The sequence below is a fragment of the Miscanthus floridulus genome, chromosome 5 (assembly GCF_019320115.1).
Source record: "Miscanthus floridulus cultivar M001 chromosome 5, ASM1932011v1, whole genome shotgun sequence".
NCBI classification, from domain to species: domain Eukaryota; kingdom Viridiplantae; phylum Streptophyta; class Magnoliopsida; order Poales; family Poaceae; genus Miscanthus; species Miscanthus floridulus.
In genome coordinates, this window is record NC_089584.1 from 146,239,724 (window position 1) to 146,252,016 (window position 12,293).

Genomic DNA, 12,293 nt, shown 5'->3' on the forward strand with positions numbered 1-12,293 from the left:
TCACATACACACCGACCATGAGCTCCTCCTTCCCCCATTGCCGCATGTAGAGCACATGCTCGGTTGCGCATCGCTGAAACCCAAGCTCGCCTAGCGTGGCATTAAGCTTGGTGTTCCATGCTCATGGGGCCTACCGTAGCCCGTAGAGCGCCTTGCGTAGTTGGAGCACCCTGTGCTCCTCTCCCTTAACGGCAAAACCTAGAGGCTGCCTGACGAAGACCGTCTCCGCCAGCTCGCCATTGAGGAAGGCCGATTTAACGTCCAAGTGATGGATGCGCCAGTCCTTTGCTGCTACCAAGGCTAGTAGCAAACAGACCGACTCCATGCATGCTACTGGTGCAAAGACCTCCTCGAAGTCTATGCCCTCACGCTGAACAAAGCCTCGGGCAACGAGACGTGCCTTGTGCTTGACAATGGCGCCGAGCTCATCCCGCTTGACCTTGTACACCCAATTTAGGATGATCAGACGACATCCTAGAGGTGGATCAACGAGCTGCCATGTCTCATTTTCCTCGATCGCCTTCATCTCCTCTAGCATCGTCCATCGCCAGTTTTTGTCCTGCTCAGCCAGCGCGAACGTGGGTGGTTCCTCTGCACTGACGAGCAGCAGCTCTACGTCATTGAGCAGCCGACCAGCCAGTCCTAAGGGTCCTATGTCACCGATGATGTCATCTAGCCTACGGAACCGCACCTCCTCACCTTTGTGGAAGGCATCCACAAACTCAGTGATGTCACTTGGAGGTGATGCGAACTTGATCGGCGTCGATGGAGTTCCCTGTTCCGCCGGAGTGCTCGACATAGCACCTGGAGTGCTTGGCACCCTGATTGCAGTGCTCGGCACTACTTCTGGACAGCTCGTCACTACTCCTGCAGTGCTCGGCACCACTGTAGGAGTGTTCAGCCTCAGTCTTGGAGTGGTCGGCACCACTACAAGACCTCTTGGCTCTACCATGGGAGTGCTCGGCACCCGTCCTAGAGTGGTCGCCACCACTTTAGAACTTCCTATCTCTACTCCTGCCGTGCTCGGCATCCCTCCAGGAGTGCTCGGCATCCCTCCCGGAGTGCTCGGCACTGCCCCAGGAGTGCTCGGCTCTACCGCTGGAGTGCTCGGCACCCCTCCTAGAGTGCTCGACACCTCTTCCCTAGCGTCTCCACCACCGTGGATGACCAACTGTTCGACGACAAAGGTGCTGGTGAAGCTGCCAGCTTCCCCCGTGCTCAGACTAGTCCAGTCCCAAGCCACCTTCTTGTTGAACACGACGTCGCGCGAGACAAGCACCTTGTCTCCACGTGGGTCATAGAGCCGGTATGCCTTGGTACCCTCTACGTAGCCTAGGAACACCATCGGTGTGCTCCTATCCTCTATCTTGGTGAGGCTCAGCTTCGTCTTCCTGACGTGGCCGATGCAGCCGAATGTCCAGAGGAAGGACACGCTCGGTTTGCACCCATACCAAGCTTCGAACGACATCTTGCCCGTTAGGGCTTTGGTTAGAGTGCGGTTGAGGATGAACACCGTTGTGGTCACCGTCTCCCCCTAGAACCTTGCCGGCATGCCTTTGTCCTTCGTCATGGATCGGGCCATGCTGACCACCGTCTGGTTCTATCGCTCCACCACGCCATTCTGTTGTGGCGAGTACGGCGTGGTGTGGTGTCGCACCACACCCTGATCCGCACAGTATGCAGCGAACTCCACCAAAGTAAATTCACCGCCACAATCAGTCCTCAGCATGCGGAGCTTCTTGCCGCTTTCGGCCTCCGCGCGTATCTTAAACTTCTTGATCGCTGTCGCCGCTTCATCCTTGCTCGTCAGGAGTTGCAGCCACATGTAGCGACTGCAATCATCCACGAGTAGGAGGAAGTACCGCCGACCACTATTTGTAGCTGGCGTGATCGGCCCATAGAGGTTGCCGTGGATGAGCTCGAGAGCGTCCTTTGCGTGATACTTGGCCGTCTTTGGGAATGGTAGCCTCCTCTGCTTCCTGGCCAGGCAGCTGTCACATAGCTCGCCTCCGTGCTTGATGTGGGATAGCCCTTGGACCATCTTCTCTAGCTGACCAAGCGCGTCGAAGCTGAGATATCTGAACCGGGCATGCCACATCCATGGTTCCTCGGTGTGCCTTGCTGTCAGGCACATCGGATGCTCTACCTTCAGGTCGAGCAGGTACAACCGGTTTAGGGACCTCTTCACCTTGGCGAGAAGTCGCTGCTCCTGGTCCCTGATCCTAAGGACTCTGTCCTTGATCAATACCTCGCTACCGCGCTCATCCAGCTGACCAATGCTGATGATGTTGGAACGCAACTACGGGATGTAATATACACCTGTTAGCGCGTGGTGCTCCCCGTTCTAGCACTTGAAGATGATGGTGTCGCGCTCTTGGATAGCCACCCTTGAGCCATCACCAAACTTCACCGTACCGGTAATATCGTCGTCGAGCTCGGAGAAGGATGCCTTGGAGCCCGTCATGTGGTTGCTGGCACCAGAGACAAGATACCACCGTTGCACCTGGTTGGAGCCCACACGTCCGAGGTGGACTTGGGCGCGTGGTTCGTCGATGTTGACAGTCTTCAGGGCCTTCCCAGGTTCTTCCATCGTCGTCGCCTCTTCCTTCTCCTCGGCCTCGACGTCGTGCAGTGCACAGAACGTCGCCATCAGGATAGTGGCCTCATCATCATCATCAGCTTGCGCCGGATGAGCTTCAGCCTTTTTCTCCTGCTTGCGATTTGGGCACTCCCGTGCCCAATGGCTCATCTTTTCGCAGCGCCGACAGGCGTTGGGGTCGACCTACTTCTTCTTCTCCGAAGAAGCCTTGCCGCGGCACTTGCCATCCCGGAGTTCCTCCGAGCAGCCCACTCCTCTTCCGTCAATAGCAGTTTGCCGCTGTCCTTCGTTGCTATCGCCTGCTCCAGGCGCTCGTCCACCGCCCATAGATGGCCTGTCACATCCTCAATGGTGAGGGTGGATAAGTCCAGTATCGTCTCTATAGAGAGAGCAATCTGGATGTACTTTGCCGGCACGGAGTGGAGGTACTTAGAGACTGCTTCCTCTTCGTCGATGGTGAAGCCATGGTTCTTTAGCTTGCTGATGAGCGTCTACAGGCGGAGGGAGAAGTCCTCCACCATTTTACCATCCTTGAACTTGAGCTTGGCGTACTCCTACTTCAGAAGCTGGGCCGTCGCCTTCTTTGCGTGGTCGGAACCGACACGCATCGCCGCAATAGCCTCCCACACCTCCTTAGCAGAGCTCTTCGCCCCCAATGGCTCCCTGTACTCCACCGATACAGCAGCGAGGATAGCTTCCAACGCTGACATGTCATCTTCCTCATTGTCGGTGCTCTTGTCAATAGCATTCCAGAGCCGTCAGGCTCTGAGCTTGACCTTCATGGTCACCGACCACTCTCTATAGTTGGTGCGAGTCAACGTCAGCCAACTGGCGCCGCTGACCTCCCGCACCGTGTGAACAACAACCTTCGGTCGTGGCTGGGCAGCCACAACAGTGCCACTGCTGTCGCCCATCTCCGAACTGTCCGTTATCGCCAGCGGTTAGTCTGACGACGACGCTTGTACAGCTCTGATACCACTTGTTGGCCCACAGGATCACCCGCTCAGGTGAGTGAACCACTCACCAGTCTTGCCGAGCACCCACTAGCTAAGCCGACCACGAACAAGCGTTGTCTGTCCCCACACACTATGACTAGAGGTTGAAGAAGAGGGAGAACAGAGCATACGCACACAGTACAAGACACCAGCGTTGGCCAAAGCCCTGTATGGGAGATGGCAAATCTGAACTCTCTTTACTGAGTTGTCGTGGTAATCTATTTATACAACTCTATCCATCTAGTCCTAGTACAGCGCACATGCTATAATAGTAAGGCCCCGTTTGACAGGGCTTCTCCACCGGCTTCAGGAGCCGTTTGGAGCCGTTTTCTATCAAATGGGGTAAAGTAAAATAGCTTCACTTGTGAAGCCCCTAAAAACATGCTCTTACAGTGATTTGGGGTGGGATGGAGCCAAAAAAAATGGCTTCTCCCGGCTTCTCCTTCAGGCCCCTAAAAACATCTCTCACAGGGAAGCTATTTTGCCAAACGGTTTACCAAAACCGCTTCAGCTCCACCGGTGGAACTGTTCGTGGAGCTGAAGCAAAAAAAAAATGGCTTCACTAGTGAAGTGAAGCCCTGCCAAACGGGGCCTAACTAGATAACACAGCAGGACTGACTTCTGCGCATGTCCCTGCATGTGGCTACAGTCCGGCACGTGAGCCGTTCGACGCCTGCCTCTGACAGCGGCTACAGTACCACAACAGAGAGACTTTTCGACGTCGTCTTCCCTTGCTGTGTGTTCACACAAAGAGGCAGCACATTATTCAAACAATGACAACGACTCACCCAATAGCCAGCTCGCTTATAAAATTCATGGTGAGGAGGGTCACTTTCCTTACCCCCGTCCGAAACAACACCAGCGCGCACTGGTGTGCGGGATTAGCATTAGCAGGTTATGAGTTGTTTGTGTCATGGGGCGCTGAATCATTCGCAAACTCATCCATCATCAGGACTCTCTCAAAGTCTCATCAACTTTATTTCCAAGCCAAGGACTTGGTCTTCCTTGACGCTATGTTCGTTACCTTCTGAGAAATTTCGTTTGACGCGGTAGCCGCAGCTCAATGGCGGATCCCCTTGGCGAAGCTTGACTCTACCTACCTGGTGCACGCAGCTGGGATCAGCGCGCAGAGCCGCGGAGCGCAAGTCCACCAACTGCTGCATGCGTGCAGGCTTCGTTAGCGCCATGCCTCCGGATCAAGGACAGGATACGGAAGGCGTGAGGTGTGAAGCAAAGGCAAAGAGGAAATAAGGTCAGTGCCTGCTTGACTACTTATTTTGATTCTTATGATGAAAATATGAGAATACGAGAATGGTTTGTCCATATCATCAGCTCATAAGATCAGCATCTGATGCCTTTCCTTCTCATAGTCTTGAAGATTATTGTTGTTGCAGACAACCTCACAAGAGCAAGATGGCTGACATTGCATTGGGCAGCGTGGGGAAGATTGTTGAAATCGCACTCAAGATCAAGGAGGCCGTGGAGACGGTTCAGCAAAACGAGAAGGAGTGCCACGACATCCAGAGGTGCGCTGCCAGGGTCAGCGCTCTCCTCAGGAAGCTTGACGAGATGACGGAGACGATGAAGGACGAGGTGATGCGTGACGCGCTGGAGGATCTGGCCGAATCCCTGGAACGCGCCCTCGAGCTCGTCACAGAGTGCCAGCGGAAGCACATCTTTCGCCGCTTCTTGGGAGCAGGGGACATGGCCAAGGAGCTGGGCCGGGTCCAGGATGATATAGTGAGGAAACTGCAGCTGGGGAACTTCGCCACCAATGTCCAGACCACCATCATGGTGACAAACATCCAATCTGCTGGTGGTCCACCTCCTCCTCCTCCACCCCTACCCCAACGGCAAGTGATTATTGATGGTAAGGAAAAGCTATCAAAGTATCAATACCGTCTATTGCATCTTGGGTCCTTGTGCATCATTGGTTCAAGTAGCAGCGAGGATAATTTTATTCTGTGATCTAAATAAAGCATAGTGTTTTATTGCAACTTTACTAGATCTGTGTATCAAAGCGATGTTGCTCCAACAGTTTTCTTAGATCAACTGCTCCTACAGTTTCATGCATGCGTGTTTAGGTATTGATATAATCTAATTCAAGCCCTGTTCATGTGTGGGTTTTTATACAATATAGGCTTCGCAATGTTCAGTTTATCTGAATTGAAGGCCGCTACAGAGAACTTTTCGGACGGAAACAATATTGGAAGTGGTGGCACTGGTGATGTTTACAAGGTACTCCGATCGGTTACTTGGTTTGTTAATTCTAGGTTTGTGTACTTTTTCCATATAATCACGTAGGCATCACTAGCTAGTTGAATATTTCCTGTACAGGCAGAGACAGGTTAAGACTATTTTTCTTGGTGTAGCAAGTAATTTAAAATTTAAATTTATGCTAAATATTACAAATTTGCTGTCCCAAAGTGCAGGGAATCACGCCTAAACCTAACCCTTGGCTGTTGTGTCCTCCGATAGCTCCTATAAGTCCTCCTTTGTGGCATTTTAGCTTCGGCTCATGGCAAGAAGCCACGAAAACTCCTGTCCATCGTACTCTACATTAGACAGGGAGTTTAGGGAAAGTGTCTTTCGTGCAACTCTAGATCTAGCATTTTCTCAAACCTCAAAGCACATGTGTGGTGCCCATGCTTCATTCCAGCCCAAAGACCAAAGTGAGCCAAAGATGAAACTTGATGGACTTCGATGAAGATTTTGAAGCCTGAGGCCAGGGCGCCATTGAACTTTTGGCGAAACTTTAGTGCTAAGATCAGCAGTGTAAAATCATAGGGCAATAGGGAAAGCGTGTCTTACCCCATTAGGGGCCGCCCTTCGTGTTTATATAGGTGCATAATCCACACAAGATTTACATGAGCAACAACCTAGAGATAGCCGGCCAAAGAGTCCTAGATTACAACAACCAACTCTATCTACAACTGGACTCTTTGACCAATACTTACCAGGTTGTTACAATATGATTACATGACACGATAGGGACGAACTCTATCTCTAACAGCCTCCCTCAATCACAACTTAGATAAGTTGAGATTGACTTTAAAATTCTCCAACAGCCGCACGGACAAAGCCTTGGTGAAGCCATCTGCTACTTGATTCTTGGAAGAAACAAAATCAATCTCCAACAACTTTGTTTCACACGGTCCCTCACAAAATGATAATCAACTTCAATATGTTTTGTTCTAGCATGAAACACTGGATTACTTGATAAATATTTGCTCCCAAATTATCACACCAATTTTGCAGCTTGTAGACTATCAACTCCAATCTCCTTCTCCTTCAACAGAGTTTGCACCCATATGATTTCTGCCGTGGCATTAGCAATGGCCTTATACTCAGATTCTGTGCTAGACCGAGACATAGTGGACTGTTTGCGTGCACTCCATGAAACCAAATTAGATCCCAAGAACACTGCAAAACCTCCTGTAGACTTTCTATCATCTAAACTGCCGGCCCAGTCAGCATCCGAGAAAGCACTAACCAATGTAGACGATGACTTATGTATCTTTAGCCCAAGTCTCGTACACTGCTTTACATATCTCAAAATTCTCTTAACTGCCTCCCAATGAACTGTAGTAGGCGCATGAAGGAATTGACATACCTTATTGACAGAGAAGGCAATGTCTGGTTGGTCTTGTGAGAGTTAGATACTGCAAGGCTCCAACAATGCTTCTATATCTTGTAGCATCATTAGCACCCAATAATGTTCCTTCATACAGAGACAATTTCTCACTAGTAGAGAGGGGAGTACTAACAGGCTTGCAATCTGCCATCCCAACTTTCTTCAAGAAATCAGATGCATATTTTTTCTTGAGTGAGCACAATACCATCACGTACCTTATTTACCTCAATACCAAGAAAATAGTGCAAATTACCAAGATCCTTGAGGGTAAATTCTTCCTTAAGATCACTGAGCAAGGCAGACGTAGTCTTTTCTGTTGAGCTTGCAACAATTATATCATCTACATAAACCAGCACAAATATAGTGATGCCTCCCTTTCTAAAGTAAAACAATGATGTGTTAGCCTTTGAAGCCCTGAAACTGAGTCTAATCAATTTTTCACTAAGGTGTGAATACTAAGCTCTAGGGGCTCGTTTGAGTCCATATAACGCCTTATCAAGTTTGCACACATAACCTGGTCTTATCAAGTATGACACGATAGGGATGAACTCTATCTCTAACAAGCAGTTCTGCTTTTTCCCTTCTGTTCTTTTAAAAACAAAAATCCACCATCTGACATGGTGTTTATACTTCTCAGGGTGTCCTGCAGGACGGACAAGTTGTTGCCATAAAAAAATTGCATGATGTCATGGACGACAGCTGGCTATACGATGAAATTAATGTTTTTGTAGATCTGAAGCACAAAAACATAATTAGACCTCTGGGATATTGCCACGAAGTGATAATGGTCTTGAACAGCCTTTATGGAAAATGTGTTAGAGCTGAGCACAGAGAATTTTGTTTTGTAGAAGAATACATGGAAAACGGAAGTATGGAGAAGATTATCAACGGTATGTTGTTCTGTACAAATACTGGTTACAGTTCACCTCTGGACCAAGCATCCCTTAACTTTGATGTCACTGATCAATAGTTGCTTCTCGTTGCATGATATGTGATCTCTGCAGGGTCTCGATTTATTGGTTGGTCCTGCCGCTTCAAAATGATTCAGGGGATAGCCCAGGGGCTACATTACCTACATGAGCAACGTGTCGTCCATATGGATCTGAAACCAGACAACATCCTCTTCGATTCTGATATGAATCCTCGGATCAGTGATTTTAACATAGCTAAAAAGTTGGACCTTGGTGTTGAAAAATCCAGCGACACCAACATGGTTGGCACAATGTAAGACGTTGCTCCAATATATAAATACTATTTCCGTTACCTGATTAACTACATATCGTGAGCCCATACGTGCATGAAGCTCTTTTCTTTAACTACTTCAATTTTTACCTCTGAGATCACTATTCATTTTTATTTTATTTAATCACCCAGGCCTTACATGCCTCCAGAATACATGTTCCAAGGAACTGTGTCAACGAAGTGCGATGTGTATGCTTTTGGCATCACCCTCCTCGGGACCATTATTGGCAGTATAAGCATGTCTACACCCTCTGATTTATGTGAATCAATTCAATGGGTAAGTACCTTGTAATAACGCTTTTTTACATTACAAAAGCAGTTGGAACTAAGGCCCTGTTTGAATCCACTAGCTATATTTTAGCTGGCTAAATTTAGCTGTTATGGATCCAAACATGATGTAGCTAAAGTTTAGGTAGCTAAAGATTCTTTTAGCTAGTTGAACCAAGCTAAACTAGTTAAAGACAAAATTGCCCCTCCACCTTCATCGGGAAAAGTTTCTAAAATGGGAGGGAAGGGTAGGATAGACAACTACCTCTTCAGCTATCATTTAGCTAGTGGATCCAACACTCCTAGCTAGCTAAAATTTAGCTAGCTAAAAGAATGCTCCTAAAGTTTAGCTAGCTAAAATTTAGTTGTGTGGATCCAAATATGACCTAATTTATGTTCTTACTTTCCAGGCTTTCGAAGCTCGGGACAATGTACAGATGGAGTTGTTTAAACCGTCATTGTGTTGCATGTCTCAGCTAATGCAGATCAAGAAGTGCATGGAGGTTGGGCTCCTGTGTGTTGAGCTTGACAAGGAACATAGGCCAACCATGGCGGATGTGCTTGCGATGCTAAATGGTGTGAAAGAGTTGCCGGCTCTAAAGCGGCCATATCCATATATAAACTTCGACCGCCTCTGATTGCCCCTAAAGAAGAAACGTGTGCCTCTGGTGATGTGGCTTGACTGCTTGAATTACTTTTTACTCCCCTTCTCACTTGTATTCAAAAAGAAGGCCGGAGGCGTAACACGCCCTTGTCTAGAATTTGTATGGTCAGGCCATTCTTTAAGAATGTGAGATTTCATATTTATATTTTCAAGAATGGCATATAGTTAAATTAAGTAAGAGTGCATTTAGTTCATAGATAAATAGCTCATGCAATGCCTTATTTCATCTTTTGATGTGTTCAAGACTACATGCATTACTTTGTAACTAACTTATACATTCCTCCTTTCACGGATTCATAACACCCTCCCCCCCCCCCCCCCCCCCCCCCCCCAAAAAAAAAAAACCATAAAAAAAATAATTCCATTGTATCCTTAAGCCCGCAACGGCGACTACGATTGATAAATGGGAAAAAAGGGGTTGTGATGCTGAAAGATCCATGTTTTAAAAGTTTGTCCTCAAACCACCTCGGTACACAAAGAAAGATTTTGCAACTTGAATTTTCACAACTCCTTCCAATTCAGACATTAACTTTATAATTGTTGACATCCCCCCCCCCCCCTAACCTTAGGCTTATAGTGTTCCTGCCTATCCGATCAGCCGTCCCCACCCATGAGGCATCCAACGCGCCCAGGGACAGAGCCAGGATGAAACAATTAGGGGGGCCATTTGCAGTATCTTAAGCAGAATATTTAGCTTATTTATGTTGACAAGGTTATTTACATGTGGAGTTTCATCAAATATTTAGCCCCTGACAGCCACCCCCTGTCTCCATCCCTGGTCACGCATCGCCTCTAGGTTCATTGAATGGACAATTGGGTCTATGTTCTAACCTGGATTATTGGTTCCTTACAATGAAGGCGGCATGCTGCATGCCATAACAAATGGTTTAACAATGAAACCCATTTTGTTGGTTAATGCTTAAAAACACAGATTGAGTGACTTGCTCTGCCGCGTACTAGAAAAATGCATCCTTCATTTTCAGTTGAGTACTCATCACGTCTGAACTCTAAATGCAAAACACTCAACACACGTAGTGCTGTGATTAGAATACACTCAACACACATAGTATTGTGATTAGAATATACAATCCTGACAGAGTAATTAAGAATGATATGAATTTGAAAACACAGTCCTACCATAGTGCTGAGCGATATTATATATATCCTTGGCTCAGTAATCATCTGTATCCAGAGCACAAGGTGCCTTACAGTTGACATGCCCACTACTAGAGAATTGAGCATTTGTCCCGGTTGGTAGGGCTCAAAGGTTCCGAAAATCCATCCGGGATTAATTTTTCGAGACAAAAGGGGGGTCCACCCAGGACTAAAGGCAGTTTCGAAAAAAATAAAAAAAAACTCTCAAGTTAGTAATTCTCTATGAATGTGCAAGTGGTTTGTTTTCTATAAAAATGAGGCAATCGTTTTCTCAAATGTGCTACATTGTTAGTAATTTGATAGTTTTACAGAGGCAATGCGTCAGTATTGGCCGTTGCTAGCTTCAGAACAGAAAGATTCAGTCCCAACTGAGCTTCTTGATTACTTTTGCAATTATATAGTGAAAATGTAAGGGAAATGAGTTTGTTGATCGTCTTGACAACTTGGAGCAGAAATGATAACACACAAAGCAAGGAGCCTGCACCTGCTGAAGTTTCCCACCAGTTCTTGTCTTGTTGGTGGTAAGCTACATGCAGTCACTGTTCACTATCTGGCAACATCCTCATCACGATATTGTCAAAGGGAAGGCAGTGGCTCTCATAACTGTTGGCCTGTTGCATGCTTTAGTTGCGTCCATTGGAGAAAGATACGATATGATAACAGATACATTTATGTCCTGTTGGGAAAACTGAAGAACCTCAGCACCGTTGAGGCAACCGGCGAAGTGGGTGTGTGCAAGATTGCTCAAGATCAAGATGGCAACGCCATTTTCTGTGCCTGACACATTATGTCCTCGTGCCCTAGAGATGAAATTGTTGCATGGGATGGATTGTCGTTGGCTTTACTTTGCTCTCATTTACTACTAACAGTGATGGAAACTGATTGAAGGACCGAGACGGTCGACCAGAGGGGGGGGGGGGGTGAATGGGAGCCTTTAAAATTCTCTCCGAGAACAAGGCCTATGCTCTTTTTTCGCTTTTTATCGGAATTTGACTCATTTTAGTATAGAAAAACACCATTCTATCCGACCTAGTAGGAAAAGTTACTATTTTGCATTCCTTAGGGAAAGTGGCATTTTCAAGGGTCATTTTTGAAAAACATTTGTCCCAACCATGTGCAAAAGTAAAGAAAATAGCTTCTCCCTCGTAAATGGCTCCAAAATCTGCTCCATTTTTGAAAACTTGATAGCCAGCATGGGGCAATTTGGTACTTTTTTCATTTTGCTTGTAAATCGGCTCTTTTTGGCATCCCAGTTCTGCACTTTTTTTTTATCTCCGTAGGGCCACCTCAAAACACACGTCGTGCCTAATCGCCAAGATGACACGTCAACTCATAATAAGCTCACCGTAGGAACGATTAGGAACGCTCAAAGCGTAGCGGAAGCAAAGCACAACGTGACTCAGAAAAACTTGCGCAAACAAGATTAAGCAAGACCACTACTAACCACTTACTTAACTACACATGCAAGAATAAACGATTAATTGAAAGAGCTAAGCATGATTAGCGAGTGAGAGTTCTGATTAAGTTGCTAAAGCAAGTAACAGTAATTAACTAACAAATTGCATTGATTAAAGAGGCCGAAGATTTAGCTCACAATGCTATCAAAGATCTGGGCCAGCTTTGGTGGGTGGAGCTGAGCCGGCAAGTTGCCTAAAAGTACTGTGCTCTGCTGGCCGGCCTGGTGGCCCACTCGGCTTGCTGGACCGCCTTGCGTCCGCCTCTGCTGGGCCGCCTGGC

At 47.3% G+C, this 12,293-nt stretch overlaps 1 protein-coding gene across 5 annotated transcripts; it reads left to right on the forward strand.

Moving 5' to 3' along the window:
* The first annotated feature begins 4,515 nt into the window (after window positions 1-4,515).
* LOC136454011 (cysteine-rich receptor-like protein kinase 6) lies at window positions 4,516-9,679 on the forward strand. Of its 5 annotated transcripts, XM_066454560.1 has the most exons (8): window positions 4,516-4,609; window positions 4,708-4,846; window positions 4,989-5,464; window positions 5,735-5,832; window positions 7,866-8,118; window positions 8,233-8,452; window positions 8,603-8,747; window positions 9,148-9,679. In XM_066454560.1, exons 3-8 carry the CDS (start codon window positions 5,008-5,010, stop codon window positions 9,373-9,375), a joined length of 1,401 nt encoding a protein of 466 aa, XP_066310657.1. In that variant the 5' UTR covers window positions 4,516-4,609; window positions 4,708-4,846; window positions 4,989-5,007; the 3' UTR covers window positions 9,376-9,679. The 5 variants fall into 5 exon arrangements, with proteins under 5 accessions (XP_066310657.1, XP_066310659.1, XP_066310660.1 ...); XM_066454562.1 differs by lacking the exon at window positions 4,516-4,609 and having other exon boundaries at window positions 4,620-4,846; window positions 4,965-5,464; XM_066454563.1 differs by lacking the exon at window positions 4,516-4,609 and having other exon boundaries at window positions 4,620-4,846; window positions 4,973-5,464.
* Window positions 9,680-12,293: the final 2,614 nt, after the last annotated feature.